Source organism: Notothenia rossii, assembly GCF_949606895.1.
Source record: "Notothenia rossii genome assembly, chromosome: 6".
Lineage (NCBI taxonomy): Eukaryota > Metazoa > Chordata > Actinopteri > Perciformes > Nototheniidae > Notothenia > Notothenia rossii.
The window spans coordinates 58,207,806-58,224,546 of NC_136909.1; the positions used below are offsets into that span (position 1 = coordinate 58,207,806).

General features: G+C 48.7%; 1 protein-coding gene across 1 annotated transcript; it reads left to right on the forward strand.

The window, feature by feature from the left end:
* Positions 1–491: 491 nt before the first annotated feature.
* LOC307044624 (zinc finger MYM-type protein 1-like) lies at positions 492–2,625 on the forward strand (the record flags this gene model as incomplete). The annotated part of the gene is made up of 2 exons (XM_079689935.1): positions 492–1,668; positions 2,075–2,625. The coding sequence occupies 2 exons, from the start codon at positions 492–494 to the stop codon at positions 2,623–2,625; spliced, it is 1,728 nt and encodes a 575-aa protein (XP_079546061.1).
* Positions 2,626–16,741: the final 14,116 nt, after the last annotated feature.

Sequence of the window (16,741 nt, forward strand, 5' to 3'; positions counted from 1 at the left end):
GAGGCTGTGTGCCAGCAACCGGACAGCAGCAGCAGGCAGCCGAAGGGCCCGGCGGCCCTCGGCCTCGTCCTCCCTCCCCAGCGCCACCACCAGCACCCGGTGCTAGCCAAGAAGAGGCAATATCATGCAAACCACCACAGGATTACAATTTTCCTGCCAAGAAGTTGGGTGAGAACTTCACTCGTTCCTGCAAGGCCCCCTGGTTCAGAGAGTGGCCGTGGCTGGAATACATCGCGGTCAGTGATGGCATTGTGTGTGGTGTGTGCAGGTCAGCTGTCAAGTGCAAGTTGGTCGGGTCAGAACAAGCTGACAGTCCGTTTTTGAAAGATACGGGCTTTTCAAACTGGAGAAAAGCAAAGGAGAAAATCAGAGACCACGAGAAAACACGCATTCATTTAGATGCGACTCAAAGATTGGCTGCATTGAAAACTACGCCAATTAATGCGCTTTTGTCTGAGGCTGCTGCTAAAGAACAAATAACAGCCCGGAAAATGCTGGAGCTCGTTTTCAGCAGCGTGAGATTCCTGGGGCGCCAGGGACTCCCTCTGAGAGGAGCTGCAAATCGGGATGGGGTGTTGTGGCAGCTAGTGGTCGAGAGGGTACGCGCTGATCCTGACCTGCAAAACTGGATGAAGAGGAGGGGCAATTGGATGTCGGGCAGCATCCAGAATGAAGTTCTGGAGCTGTTTGCCCATGACATCCAGAGGAAAATCGGAGCCAAAGCATCCGAAAGTCCTTTTTTCGGCTTAACTGCTGATGGGACCACCGACGTCAGTGGAAAAGAACAGTTCTCATGCAGTATACAATTTGCAGATGACAATCTTGAAGTCCAGAATTTCTTTCTGGGCTTTTACAACGCTCCAGACACAACCGCCGAGATGCTTTTTCTGTGCATTAAAGATGTCCTTGTTCGGCTAAATCTGCCGCTGGAGAAGCTGAAAGGCTACTGTTTTGATGGAGCAAGCAACATGTCAGGGAGGTTCAAGGGAGTGCAGGCAAGATTAAAGGAAACATGTCCTGACTCCTTGTTTGTCCACTGCGCAAACCACTCTCTGGATTTAGTGTTGCAAGAAGTGGCAAAAGAAGTGCGCCTTGTTGCCGATACACTGAACTTTGTTCGGGAAGTCACAGTTGTGATTAATGATTCAGCAAAGAGAAAAACGTTATACCAGTCTCTTTTTGGATGTGGAGAAGTGATCAACCTGCTTGCCCTGTGCCCAACTCGGTGGTGCGTCAGAGTTGTGGCACTGTCACGGTTGCTGGCATGCTATGGAGAGATGCTGCAGACATTTAGGACCTTGGAGAGTGACAGGATTGTCAAGGGGGAGACGCGTGCCAAAGTGGCAGGATTGCTCAAAAAGGGCACCACTACGCGCACAGTCTTTGGTTTGTTTGCCTGCGTTACCATGTTTACGCCATGTGAATCCGTGGCTCGGTCACTGCAAGGCACCAAAGTCACAGCCCTTGGATCAATGGAAGCTGCCAAACTTCTTTGCCAGCGACTGAACACACTCAGACAAGATGACACCTTCGCTGACCTTGTGGCCAAGACCAAACAATACACAGAGCGCTACAACTTGAAGCCTCCTCATCCAGTGCGCACCAGCAAGACCCCAGCGCGTTTTCGCCATACAGCGGAGGAGGAGGAACGGGAGTTGGAGAACGAGGGTAAATAAATAGGCCTAAATAAATAAATAAATAATGCCAACAGTATTTTAAAATTAATCATAAAGCTCATCGGTCTGTAATGTTGAAAGAATGCAACAAATACGCACACAGAGCGTGCTCTCCAGCATTTGTGGACAGATTTGATCTAGCCATAGAAAACGATATCATAGTTCATAATAATGTACTACATCCATGTACGCTTATTTGCGAAATTAGCCTGCAATTAATAATTCATTACAACGGTATCAACTGACTAAATAACGTATAGGCCTACTTTCATAACAAACCATATTCATAATTTGAATTTAAATTGAAAATTTAAGGTTGACCCACCCAGCTTAAATAGGCAGCCCATATGGAAACTATTTGTTGGTTGTTGTTTAACTGTTATATTTAACTATTAAAGAATATCCAAGCCTGTGGAAGAGGGAATTGTTTGAGGCCCTGGACTTGGTGCGCACAGAGGTGGAGCGGCGCTTTGACCAGGAAGGACTCCGCGTAGCTGCAGGGCGAGAGCAGGCAGTTCTACAGGCGGCCCAAGGGAAACGAGTGGATGTGGGTTCCCTGGAACTGACTTCCTTTTCAAGAGAGCAGCTAAGCCTTGAGCTGGACATCCTGAGCGACGTGTGTAGGGGGCGAGAAGTGAAAACCATTCAGGATGTATTGGCCATTCTGCACACCTTGCAGCCCCAATCCCGCTCCATGCTGTCGGAAGCGGAGAGGCTCATAAAGCTCTGTCTGGCTCTGCCCATTTCTGTCGCGGCATCCGAGCGCTCGTTCTCGGCGTTGCGCAGGTTGAAAACGTGGCTGCGCAATACTATTAAGCAGGAGAGACTCACTCATTTGGCCATTATGAATGCGCATAGCGACCTTCTCGATGAATGCGATGTCTCGACCCTGCTTAAAGAATTTATCAGCAGAACAACGGAGAGAAGGTCTACTTTTGGAACAGTTTAAAAGCCCTTACGAGCGCAAAGTAAACCGTTATTTTTCTGAATGTTCCATTAGGCCTATGTTCGTAAAGACTGTATTATTCTGTTGATTTTCTGAATGCTGTAGGCCTATGTTATCGCCTATTAGGCTACAGTATGTTCCTTAATAAAGGCTTGATTAATTCATTAATTCATTTTGTTTCATACATTTTCGTAACAATTAAGATGCTGCGTGTGTTTATGTAGCCTATATCTGTTATGTATAGGCCTAGGCTATTAGGCCTACGTGTCGAGTTCGTTAATCATTGATAGTGTGAGTTTCCCCCCCGACCCTCCCAGCAAAAATCCCGCACCCCCCCCCAGAAAATAGTTCCGACGTCCCTGAATGTACCTGTGTGTGGTGCGGAGCTTCCCTGCACTTTAAATCCATTGATTTGCCCTGTTTTTGTTGTATTTTTTACTATTAATGCACTGTGCTCCCTGGGACGACTAGCATTCCTGTGGGGACACATGAGAACTGCACTCAAATCACTTTGTGCTTTTTAAACAGTTTAACATATTTTTTTCCACATTTAAAAACCGCTTTCTGCCCTGGAAATCATTTCTAATCATTATTACCGTTATGGAGGGGCTGCAGGAACACGTTCCCCGCCTTGCAAACATTTATTCCTGGTTAAAATAATCAATTTGTTCCGCCTGCTTTCCGTCAGCACCTCTGCGGCTGTCGGATTAACACAGATGAATGCACTTTTAACATTCACGCAGCCAGAATTCCTGCTCTTTTCCTGGGTTACAAAGTGAGGTGACGCAGCCTGTCCTCTGAGTCTCCCCGCCTCTCAGAGACTTATTTCTGGGTAAAAAAAGCCATGTGCTCCGCCCCCTGGATCTCTGCATGTGTGTGTGCCTGTGAGTCTCTGGCTACTGTCCACATGCCCGCATTATGAGGCACTATTTTCGGATACATTTTCTCATTTTCACCACTTTTCATGTTTTTATTATGTATATTGTTATATTATTATTATTGTATATATGTATACTGTGTATACTGTTTTTGTAAAAATCATGTGATTATTAAATAAATAGTAAAACATGAATATAACCTTGAAGGTTCCCAGGGGCAAATACAGTGCCAGGTGTCAGACTATTTAAACAATGTTTACCCAGGATTCAGACACCTTCCCTGGCTTGTAAAATGCGGTGATGCGCCCTGGAGGTATCAGACTATTTTAAACAACTTTTCCCCGCCTTTCAAACACTTGTTCCTGGGTTATAGCCTGTCATTTTGCAGGATATAATTTAACATGGAATCTCTCCTGGAAATGCACAGAATATGTCCATTTCCAGGAGAGGTTACATGTTAAATTATATCCTGCAAAATGACAGGCTGCAACTCTCTTCCATACGTTTAAAAACACTTTTCCGACTATTTTAAACAACTTTTCCCCGCCTTTAAAACACTTGTTCCTGGGTTATAGCCTGTCATTTTGCAGGATATAATTTAACATGGAATCTCTCCTGGAAATTGACATATTCTGTGCATTTTTCCAGGAGAGGTTACATGTTAAATTATATCCTGCAAAATGACAGGCTACAACTCTCTTCCATACGTTTAAAAACACTTTCCCGACTATTTTAAACAACTTTTCCCCGCCTTTCAAACACTTGTTCCTGGGTTATAGCCTGTCATTTTGCAGGATATCATTTAACATGGAATCTCTCCTGGAAATGGACATATTCTGTGCATTTCCAGGAGAGGTTACATGTTAAATTATATCCTGCAAAATGACAGGCTACAACTCTCTTCCAGACGTTTAAAAACACTTTTCCCGACCATTTAAACATTATTTCTGGCTTGTAAAGTGCGGTGATGAGCCCTGACAGTATCAGACTATTTAAAGGGTTACCAGGAGCATGAGAATATCCTCCACAGAAGGGGTGGTGGTGCCGTGAATAAGGCCGAATATGGATACCGATGTGCGGACGGTAAAGCACCGCAAAATCTACCCCCTGTAGGGTAAACAGGGGCATGAAGTTCTGTAGGGTGTGAACATCTGGGTTCAGTCCGTGGGGGAGTGCTTAAGTCCGGGAGTCCGGGGACTCACGGTGTGCAAGGTTATTGAGGTGCCCATGTCAGGGACACATGCTGGAGGTCTGTGTTCCGTCCTTTGGGGGTCTTGGAGGGGCCACAGAGAGGAGATTTCCCCGGTCTCTGTCCTGGATGAGTGAAATAAACAGAGTCTCCATTTCAGGGATACATGCTGGAGGTCTCTCTCCCGAGAGTGGACGTCCATTGCCTGTAAATAGGTCTAACATTAGGTCTGTCACTTTGGCTAACCGCCCCACTGTCTGTCGTCTCCCGCGAGTGGAACTCCATTGCCCCTAAATAGGGGTCTCACTACCGGAGGCTTTGTCGGACCGCATGACAGTCTTCACCGGGGCCATCGGCCAGGGCGAGACCGCCACACCGCACTGGAGTCAGAGTTCTGAGTTTTTCGAGCCAGGTCCCGGTGAAACGCAGTACGGAGCACCCGGCAGGAACCTCCAGCAGACCCCCCCGCGCGGTTCCCTCGTCCCTCGGAAGAGGCGGAGAGGTGGGTGTTTTTCATCTGCTGGCGGACTGCCGGGGAGAACGTGCTGCTCGGGAGCCAGGCTCAGAGTTAGTGGCAGTGAGAGCCCATGCACCTGCCTTTTACAGCAGGCACGCGCTGGTATCGGGGTGGGGAGAGAAGGTAGAAGCAGAGGCTGCAGAAACAGCCAGAGCCTTCCCCTCTAACACACCCCTCATTTGGTGCATTGAACCCCTCGCACCTGCCCCCGGAGGAGTCAGGTACCCGGAGGTGCACGGTGGACGGCCAGGGCGAGACCGCCACACCGCACTGGAGTCAGAGTTCCGAGTTTTTCGAGCCAGGTCCCGGTGAAACGCAGTACGGAGTACCCGGCAGGAACCTCCAGCAGACCCCCCCGCGCGGTTCCCTCGTCCCTCGTAAGAGGCGGAGAGGTGGGTGTTTTTCATCTGCTGGGGGACTGCCGGGGAGAACGTGCTGCTCGGGAGCCAGGCTCAGAGTTAGTGGCAGTGAGAGCCCGTGCACCTGCCTTTTACAGCAGGCACGCGCTGGTATCGGGGTGGGGAGAGAAGGTAGAAGCAGAGGCTGCAGAAACAGCCAGAGCCTTCCCCTCTAACACACCCCTCATTTGAGCATTGAACCCCTCGCACCTGCCCCCGGAGGAGTCAGGTACCCGGAGGCTCACGGTGGACGGCCAGGGCGAGACCGCCACACCGCACTGGAGTCAGAGTTCCGAGTTTTTTGAGCCAGGTCCCGGTGAAACGCAGTACGGAGCACCCGGCAGGAACCTCCAGCAGACCCCCCCGTGCGGTTCCCTCGTCCCTCGGAAGAGGCAGAGAGGTGGGTGTTTTTCATCTGCTGGCGGACTGCCGGGGAGAACGTGCTGCTCGGGAGCCAGGCTCAGAGTTAGTGGCAGTGAGAGCCCGTGCACCTGCTTTTACAGCAGGCACACGCTGGTGTCGGGGTGGGGAGAGAAGGTAGAAGCAGAGGCTGCAGAAACAGCCAGAGCCTTCCCCTCTAACACACCCCTCATTTGGTTCATGAGCACTGGGCAGAGTCCCCTGTCAACTCTCCTTATATTCCTCCGGAGACCAGTTGGGACATGGCAGCATCCCACTTCGCCTGGTACACCATATCGTTAAATGAGCTCAGTAATGTACTGCACAACATCACATGGGTAAAATGAGCTACGTAATGCCCTGCAATATCACATTTGGTTTATTTCCAAAAAGCCTGGAAAAAACACATATCCGTCATGTCCTGTAAAATATCATTCTTTGTTTATTTCCATCCTTCAGGCAAATACACATATCTTTGTCCGCTCCAGGAGCACCCGCTGTTTGGATGAACCGACCGCCAAGCACCGGAAGCTGGACCCGGGGAGGAGGCCCTCCGATGGCAGGTCAAATTTGCTGATACCGCAGCTGGCTGGACACTAGCCGTAGAAGAACACCCGGGCGGGACCAGGCATGTCCCTCTTTGCAGACAAGCATATATGCGCTCCGGCATTCACCGCTGACTTTGTCAGCCCCAGGAGCAGAGTCAAACCCGCAGTTTGGATGAACCGACCGCCAAGCACCGGAAGCTGGACCCGGGGAGGAGGCCCTCCGATGGCGGGTCAAATTTGCTGATACCGCAGCTGGCTGGACACTAGCCGTAGAAGACCACCTGGGCGGGACCAGGCATGTCCCTCTTTGCAGACAAGCATATATGCGCTCCGGCATTCGCCGCTGACTTTGTCCGCACCAGGAGCAGAGTCAAACCCGCAGTTTGGATGAACCGACCGCCAGAGCACCGGCACGAGGCCGGGCCGGCGGAGGCCTTCCGATGGCGGGTCACGTTTGCCATTCGATCAATGTCTTTGCAGATAAGCATATATGTGGTTGTTACGCAGGATCAAACAGGTAGTTTGATGAAGTAGGGTCCTGTGCCCGGAGCAAGGCCAATTGCTGAATGCCGCAGCCGACTAAGGCCGCTATGCCACAGTGGAGGATGAGAGAAACAGGTGTTTGTCTTGCATTCCGCGGCGAAGTGGGGAGGTGGAACTTCCACCCCGCTACGGAACCCGTGGTGGGACCCCTGAGTCAGACGGTTCGTCTTGGAAACGCTTCATATCGGTCGGCCTGGGAGGTAAGAGACACGCAGGGTAACGGACACGCAGGGTTACCCCCACGCAGCCCACGCAACACGGAGGAGGCAGGGGAGTCTGGTACCCGGAGGCGCATGGCCGCAACACCGCACTGGAGTCAGGGTTTCGAGTTTTTCGAGCCAGGTCCCAGTGAAACGCAAGACTCCAGCAGGAGCCTCCAGCAGACCCCCCCGACGTTTCCCTCGTCCCTCCCGGCCATCAGAGTCAAACCCACAGTTCGGAGGAACCGACCGCCAGAGCACCGGCACGAGGCCGGGCCGGCGGAGGCCCTCCGATGGCGGGTCGCGTTTGCCATTCAATCAGTGAGAAATCAGAAGAGGAAGGGAAAAAAAAGACTAACTTGTCTTTTTGGAGTTCCATAAAAAATGGGTGAAAATGAACAAATGTATCCGAGAATAGTGCCCCATAAGGCGGGTAGAGTCCCCTGTCAACTCCCCTCGCATTCCGCCACACTCACAAAGTAACACTTTACTTTTTGGAGAACCATCAAAAATGGCTAAAAGGGTTGAAATGTATCCCAGAATAGTGCCCCATAAGGCGGGTAGAGTCCCCTGTCAACTCCCCTCGCATTCCTCCACACTCACAAAGTAACACTTTACTTTTTGGAGAACCATCAAAAATGGCTAAAAGTGTTGAAATGTATCCGAGAATAGTGCCCCATAAGGCGGGTAGAGTCCCCTGTCAACTCCCCTCGCATTCCTCCACACTCACAAAGTAACACTTAACTTTTTGGAGAACCATCAAAAATGGCTAAAAGTGTTGAAATGTATCCGAGAATAGTGCCCCATAAGGCGGGTAGAGTCCCCTGTCAACTCCCCTCGCATTCCTCCACACTCTGAAAAAGTCAGTTATTTTTTGGAGAACCATCAAAAATGGCTAAAAGTGTTGAAATGTATCCGAGAATAGTGCCTCATGAGGCGGATCGAGTCCCCTGTCAACTCCCCTTGCATTCCTCCACACTCTGAAAAAGTCAGTTATTTTTTGGAGAACCATCAAAAATGGCTAAAAGTGTTGAAATGTATCCGAGAATAGTGCCTCATGAGGCGGATCGAGTCCACTGTCAACTCCCCTTGCATTCCTCCACACTCTGAAAACGTCAATTATTTTTTGGAGAACCATCAAAAATGGCTAAAAGTGTTGAAATGTATCCGAGAATAGTGCCTCATGAGGCGGGTAGAGTCCCCTGTCAACTCCCCTCGCATTCCTCCACACTCACAAAGTAACACTTAACTTTTTGGAGAACCATCAAAAATGGCTAAAAGTGTTGAAATGTATCCGAGAAAAGTGCCTCATGAGGCGGATTGAGTCCCCTGTCAACTCCCCTTGCCTTCCTCCGGAGCCCAGTTCAAAAACTTAAAGTTTGGTAAGAACCATGCTGGGGGGTCTCCGGGCAACAAAATGTATCCGAGCCAGAGTGCACATACAGCGGATGAATTCCTCCATGAAGTTACACAGCCGTTTTTTTTCTGAGTCCTCTCAAAAACCGGGTTTCCGATTTCGTGCAGATGGTAGCTTGGAAAACATGAACGTTTTTTTACAACGGAGGAGGGGAAGTCTGGATTCCCCTCTCCGTTGTACATTGCAACGGGGGAGGGGAAAAGTGTTCGGGGCTTCGTCCCGAAGCGCCGAACACTTGAGCATCGGAGCCCCTTCTTCTGAGCCCCTTCTCCGTTGTAATTTCAAAAGTTCATTTTTTGATTATTTTAACATATAATTGACCGTTTTCTTTCATTTTTTTTTCTTTCCACGGGTGGGGGCCTATGGCAGGCCGCCTATGAGCTCACAAATTTGGCCCGGATCCTCCGGGATTTGTGGGATAAGCTCCATAAACTGACAAAGTCATCCAAATATGTCACTTTTATAGCCCAAAGATATATAATGCAAATACATTAAAATAGTAAAAGGTACAATTGTGCTCTGCATGAACCGGGATTTGATTTATATAGCCCCGAAGAAATTATTAAAAATCATTTTCGTGGGGAAAAGTGTTAAAACGCCTGATTAAAGCATATGCAGGACCCCAGCGAGCTCCAGACTATGTGCATTGTGTCGGGGACCCTTGTGAATGATAAGACCCATCATTTAAATGCAAAAAACACCATTAAAAGTCACTTTTAGCGGGAAAAAACAGGCTCTGTCCATTTCGTTAACAAACTGATAGGCAAATGGACAAAAGTGTGATTAAAGCATATGCAGGACCCCAGCGAGCTCCAGACTATGTGCATTGTGTCGGGGACCCTTGTGAATGATAAGACCCATCATTTCAATGCAAAAACCACCATTAAAAGTCACTTTTAGGGGGGAAAAACAGGCTCTGTCCATTTGGTTAACAAACTGATAGGCAAATGGACAAAAGTGTGATTAAAGCATATGCAGGACCCCAGCGAGCTCCAGACTATGTGCATTGTGTCGGGGACCCTTGTGAATGATAAGACCCATCATTTAAATGCAATAACCACCATTAAAAGTCACTTTTATAGGGAAAAAACAGGCTCTGTCCATTTCGTTAACATACTGATAGGCAAATGGACAAAAGTGTGATTAAAGCATATGCAGGACCCCAGCGAGCTCCAGACTATGTGCATTGTGTCGGGGACCCTTGTGAATGATAAGACCCATCATTTAAATGCAAAAACCACCATTAAAAGTCACTTTTAGGGGGAAAAAACAGGCTCTGTCCATTTCGTTAACAAACTGATAGGCAAATGGACAAAAGGGGGAACACGGCCCAGCCGCTGCTCCACTGCTCCAGGCTGTGTGCATTGTGTCGGGGACCCTTGTGAATGATAAGACCCATCATGTAAACGCAAGGGCCACCATTAAAAGTCACTTTTAGGGGGAAAACGCAGCCTCTGTCCATTTGGTTAACAAACTGATAGGCAATTGGACAAAAGTGTGATTAAAGCATATGCAGGACCCCAGCGAGCTCCAGACTATGTGCATTGTGTCGGGGACCCTTGTGAATGATAAGACCCATCATTTAAATGCAAAAACCACCATTAAAAGTCACTTTTAGGGGGAAAACGCAGGCTCTGTCCATTTCGTTAACAAACTGATAGGCAAATGGACAAAAGGGGGAACACGACCCAGCCGCTGATCCACTGCTCCAGGCTGTGTGCATTGTGTCAGGGGGCCAGGTCAAACCCCTCCATGCACACTGCCAGAACCAGAACCTCACGCCCCTGGTGACCTTAAAGGTGTTTGTCTTTGTTTGTTTTTGTATTCCACATAGACAGGCTGGGGTTCAGCACCACGGACAGAGCCTGCCCGCTACCTCCAGGGCGCATCACCACATTTTACAAGCCAGGAAAGGAGCATGGATCCTGGGTAAACATTGATTAAGTGTTTTTAAATGTGTGGAACAGTGTTTTGTCACTTTCAAAACTCTCCTGTCATTGACCGGAGAATTTGGGTCGATGTTGTATTCAATCTGGCCATTAATATTCCAGTGAGACGAAGTACGTACATTGACCGGAGTGATCCCATGTTAATTTTGTCCAAAAACCGGAACATTCCCTACCCCTGCGGATGTAACTTACAGGCAAATACAGCGATGTCCTCTCACAGCACCATAGAAAAGTGAAAGTAACCAGAGAGGAGTGATGATTGGTTAACGCGGGGTAACATTTCAGGGTAAGCCAATCAGAGAAAGAGTTGGGCGGGTCTTGCCTTATGGGGAAAATACACACACACGAACACTTGCTAATGCTAACACACACACACACACACACACACACACACAGCAACGCTCACCACCACCAGCACACACACACACAATGGCAGATGCAAGTATCAGCGAGAGCAGCAGCGCATTTGCAACTTGGAAATATAACCACTATTTTCAATTTGTGGGGATAAAGGACGCAACAAATATTAGGGTAAAATGTAAACTGTGTGCAGGACAGAAAGCATTGTCCACATCAAAAAACAGCAATGCCAATCTCCTGAAGCACCTATGTACATGGGGCTATAAAACTAGTCGCCAAAGATGCCACAATCTCAACCACCGGCAGTGACCCAGATGGAGCAACACCATCTAAACAGCCAAAAAACGATTTTTTAAAATCGCCACATGTCATCCAGAGTCAACTAAACAGATTGATTGCCAGCCTGTATGTTGTTGAGGACATGCTGCTCATCGCAACGGTCGAGTCTGTTGCTTTCAGAGAACTAGTCAGCAAAATACCAGTGGAAGCGTTTCATTTTCAATTGTATTGTTATTATTTTAAAGTAAAGTAAAGTAACTTGTTACAAGTTACTTTTATAATTTAGTAACTAATAAAGTAACTAGTGTAAACTGTGATCGTTATTCTCCCGTCCCGGAGAGAAGCTTTAAAAGGAGACTAAATTGAGTCTCTGAGAAGGTTCAATTGGGTACTTTAATTAAAAAGGGCGCTGGTGTATCACATGCAGAATATTGTTCAGTCAGACAAACAGCTGTGATCCGCTCCTCGTTAGGGAAGAGAAGAGAGCGAATCCCTCGTCCGGTGCTGTTATATATATCCTCTGCTGGCTCCTCCCCGCCAGCCGGCTCGCCCCGTCTCTAATGTCCGTTGTTGCATTTAAACAGAGGATTGGTACTTTTCACATTCAATATATGCTTAACACGCCTTTTGTCCTCATATTCTCTTTCATCACTTTTCATGTAACACATTCTAAACGCTGTAATCAATACTCTAAAAAATACAGAAAATACTTCACGGCTGGTTTGGTTTCCGGTCATTCCGGATGTTGTCACATGCTACTCTCGTCTGTAAACAATAATGTATTCAAATAAATTGTACCTTCATTCAATATTCAGCATGGTAGTATCTTGACATCTATAGTTGTAGTGTTAAATCAGTAGGTTTCGGTTTGCACCACTCCATGTCATTTCGCTACTAAATTCACCTCTTTAGGAAATCGTATATTAGCCACATGCTAAATGCTAACCGGAGATTAAGGATTTTCAGAATAAAAGCTTAACAACTGGTTGTGCACGAGAATTTCTGTTTTTTTCATTATAAATCAGCATTTTAACTGATGGCATGTTTAAACTAAATTATGCCATAAAACATTGATTTTAATTTCTAACAGTAGTTACTTTTTTGAGAGCAGTAACTATAACTATTACTAGTTGCTTTTTAAAAGTAACTTGCCCAACACTGGTCTTCATCATGTCTTCACCATGAGCCTGAGTTTTCATCATGAGCCGGGTCTTTATGTAGTCTTCACCATGAGTCTGAGTCTTTTTTATTTTTATTTATTGTCGACACAAAACATGGACATTACACAACCAAAAAAGAGACAATCCCATCTCAGACAAAAAAACAAACAGAAAAAAATAAATAAAATACAGTCAGTTGGTCACTTCAACATTTCATATACAAAACAAAAATAGGTTGACAGTCCAATATCATCAAAAGCATTTGTTATTCCTTTTTATCCCACTCTTCGCTAGAGCTGATTGTTTCCCATTTCATGGTGTGTGTCACGGGTTGTGAAACAAGCAGGACCCAAATGCAGATATAAACTGAAACTTCCTTTATTTCAAGGCTATGATATATATATGTACAATGACAAACAGAACACTCACCGCAGAACTAGTCAGGGAACAAGACGAACCGACCAAGACAGACAGAAAACCCAGAACTTAAATACACACAAGACCAATCACACAACAAGACACAGGTGAGGAGGGAGGAGAAAACACAGGGGCCCAGGTGAACATAATCAGACAATTAGACACACCAGGGAAACTAATGACAAGAGGAAAACACAGGGAAAAGGACCAGACAATAACCCAAAGGAAAACATGACATGGAAAACAGCAAATACACCCAAACCTACAAAACTATAAACGTGACATAACATGAGAATCGTGACATAACCCCCCCCTCAAGGGACGGATTCCAGACGTCCCAAAAAAACAAAAATCCAGCAGGGTGGGTGGAGGGGGTCTGGAGGACGGGTCTCGGGCGGACGGCCCGGGGGCAAGGCAGAGTTCAAAAAAGGGGAATTCGGGCGGACGGCCCGGGGGCAAGGCAGAGTTCAAAAAGGGGAATTCGGGCGGACGGCCCGGGGGCAAGGCAGAATCCATGGAGGGAATCTCGGGCGGACGGCCAGGGGGCAAGGCAGAGTCAGAGGAGGGGTGAAGACCCGACAGCTCCGGAGGCCGGTCAGGAGCCGGTGTCGGCAAGATCCCCCATGGAAGAGGACACAGGACCGGCAGGATCCCCGGCTGGAGAGCAGTCGGCGGAATCCCCAACGCGACAGGACATGGAGTTGGCAGGACCCCCAGCGGAAGAGTAGTCGGCGGGACCTCCAACGTGGCAAGACATGGAGTTGGCAGGACCCCCGGCAGAAGGGCAGTCTGCGGGACCTCAAACGGCTCAGGACATGGGGTTGGCAGGACCCCCGGCAGAAGAGTAGTCTGTGGGACCTCCAACGGCACAGGACATGGGGTTGGCAGGACCCCCGGCAGAAGAGCAGCATGCGGGACCTCCAACGGCTCAGGACATGGGGTTGGCAGGACCCCCAGCAGAAGAGTAGTCTGCGGGACCTCCAACGGGACCAGACATGGAGTTGGCAGAACCCCCGGCAGAAGAGCAGTCTGCGGGACCTCCAACGGCACAGGACATGGGGTTGGCAGGACCCTCGGCAGAAGAGCAGTCTGCGGGACCTCCAACGTGACAAGACATGGAGTTGGCAGGACCCTCGGCAGCGGGGCAGTCTGCGGGACCTCCAACAACACTTGAGTGGGTTGGTTCGCCAACAGAACCCGGGGAGCTGGCGTCGGACGGACAGCCAACAGGAGACGAGGTGCTGGAGTCGGCCGGTATGCCGACAAGACACGGGGAGCTGGCGTCGGACGGACAGCCATCAGGACACGGGGAGCTGGCGTCGGACGGACAGCCAACCGGAGACGAGGTGCTGGAGTCGGCCGGTATGCTGACAGGACATGGGGAGCTGGCGTCGGACGGACAGCCAACAGGAGACGAGGTGCTGGAGTTGGCCAGTACGCCGACAGGACTCGAGGAACTGGCGTCGGCCGATGAGTCAGCAGGTGACGAGGAGCCGGAGTCGGGACCATGGTTACTGGAGCCGGCACTGAAGCCGGGAACATGGCTGTAAGGTCCGGTTCTGGACCCGGAAACATGGCTGTAAGGTCCGGTTCTGGAGCCGGAAACATGGCCGTAAGGTCCGGTTCTGGAGCCGGAAACATGGCTGTGTGGGCCGGCACTGGACCCGGAAACATGGCTGTAAGGTCCGGTTCTGGGGCCAGAAACATGGCTGTAAGGTCCGGTTCTTGAGCCGGAACCCTGGCTGTTGGGCGCGGAGCGGAAGCCTGGACCCTGGCTGTGTAAGCCAGGTAATGGAGTATGGAAGCAAAGCTGCGTGGGCCGGCACTGGAGCACGGAGCCACGGCTGCTGGGTCTGGCGCTGGAGCCGGAACCATGGCTGTTTGGCGCGGAACTCTGGCCTTGCGTCTCTTAGGAGTTTTTTGGAGGCTTCGTGGACCCCCAAACTCCAGACCAGACCCCAAAAAAGGGTCAGAAAATGAGGACTGGCTCTCAGGGCTACGTGAAAAAATCCTAAGCCACTCGGGCAACAAGCTCCAGAGCCAGGGCTTGCGAGAAACCTCCTGACGTGCCTCCTTCAATGCAGCCTCTCTACCCCGTCTAGATGAGGCACCTTTCCACGTATAAAAAATATACTCCAGAGAATATCCAAGACGTTCCGCCTGTAGCTTCAAAAGATCTGCTGGTTCCATTTTAAGGTCGGTTCGTACTGTCACGGGTTGTGAAACAAGCAGGACCCAAATGCAGATATAAACTGAAACTTCCTTTATTTCAAGGCTATGATATATATATGTACAATGACAAACAGAACACTCACCGCAGAACTAGTCAGGGAACAAGACGAACCGACCAAGACAGACAGAAAACCCAGAACTTAAATACACACAAGACCAATCACAAAACAAGACACAGGTGAGGAGGGAGGAGAAAACACAGGGGCCCAGGTGAACATAATCAGACAATTAGACACACCAGGGAAACTAATGACAAGAGGAAAACACAAGGAAAAGGACCAGACAATAACCCAAAGGAAAACATGACATGGAAAACAGCAAAAACACCCAAACCTACAAAACTATAAACGTGACATAACATGAGAATCGTGACAGTGTGTTGAGCCACCCTTTGATTCTTTGTGGCAATCATCCTTTCCAAAATAAATTGTCTTTTTAATTTACTTTTCACACGCCTTAAATTCAGATTTCCCCTTGATTGAGCTTTACAAATAAGTATTTTTGCCAGAAGAATATTTGTATTCATCAACTGTGTATTGTCCTCATCCAAAAGCGTCGGAGTCTTCATCATGTCTTCACCATGAGCCATCAATCAATCAATCAATCAATGTTTATTTATATAGCCCAATATCACAAATGTTACATTTGTCTCAGTGGACTTCACAGTTTGTACAGAATATCAGTATGACAATACGACACCCTCTGTCCTTAGATCCTCACATCGTACAAGGAAAAACTTCCAGAGAAAACCCAGTTTAAAGGGAAAAATGGGAGAAACCTCAGTGAGAGCAACAGAGGAGGGATCCCTCTCCCAGGACGGACAGACGTGCAATAGATGCCGTGTGTAAATTAGTCTTAGTCTTCATCATGTCTTCACCATGAGCCTGAGTCTTCATCATGTCTTCACCACAAGCCTGAGTCTTCACCATGAGCCTGAGTCTTCACCATGAGCCTGAGTCTTCATCATGTCTTCACCATGAGCCTGAGTCTTCATCATGTCCTCACGAGCCTGAGTCTTCATCATGTCTTCACTATGAGCCTGAGTCTTCATCATGTCTTCATCATGAGCCTGAGTCTTCATCATGTCTTCACCATGAGCCTTAGCCTTCACCATGAGCCTTAGTCTTCATCAGGAGCCTGAGTCTTCATCATGTCTTCATCATGAGCCACAGTCTTCATCATGAATCTGAGTCTTCATTATGTCTTCATCAGGAGCCTGAATCTTCATGATGTCTTCATCAGGAGCCTGAGTCTTCATCATGTCTTCATCATGAGCCACAGTCTTCATCATGAGTCTGAGTCTTCATCATATCTTCATCAGGAGCCTGAGTCTTCATCATGTCTTAATCAGGATCCTGAGTCTTCCTCATGTGTTCACCATGAGCCTGAGTCTTCATCCATCCATCCATCTTCTCCCGCTTATCCGTGGTCGGGTCGCGGAGGTAGCAGTTCCAGCAGAGAGCCCCAAACTTTCTTTTCCCTGGCCACATCAACCAGCTCTGACTGGGGGATCCCAAGGCGCTCCCAGGCCAGCAAAGAGATATAATCCCTCCACCTGGTTCTAGGTCTACCCCTTGGTCTCTTCCCAGCTGGACGTGCCTGGAACACCTCCCTAGGGAGGCGCCCAGGTGGC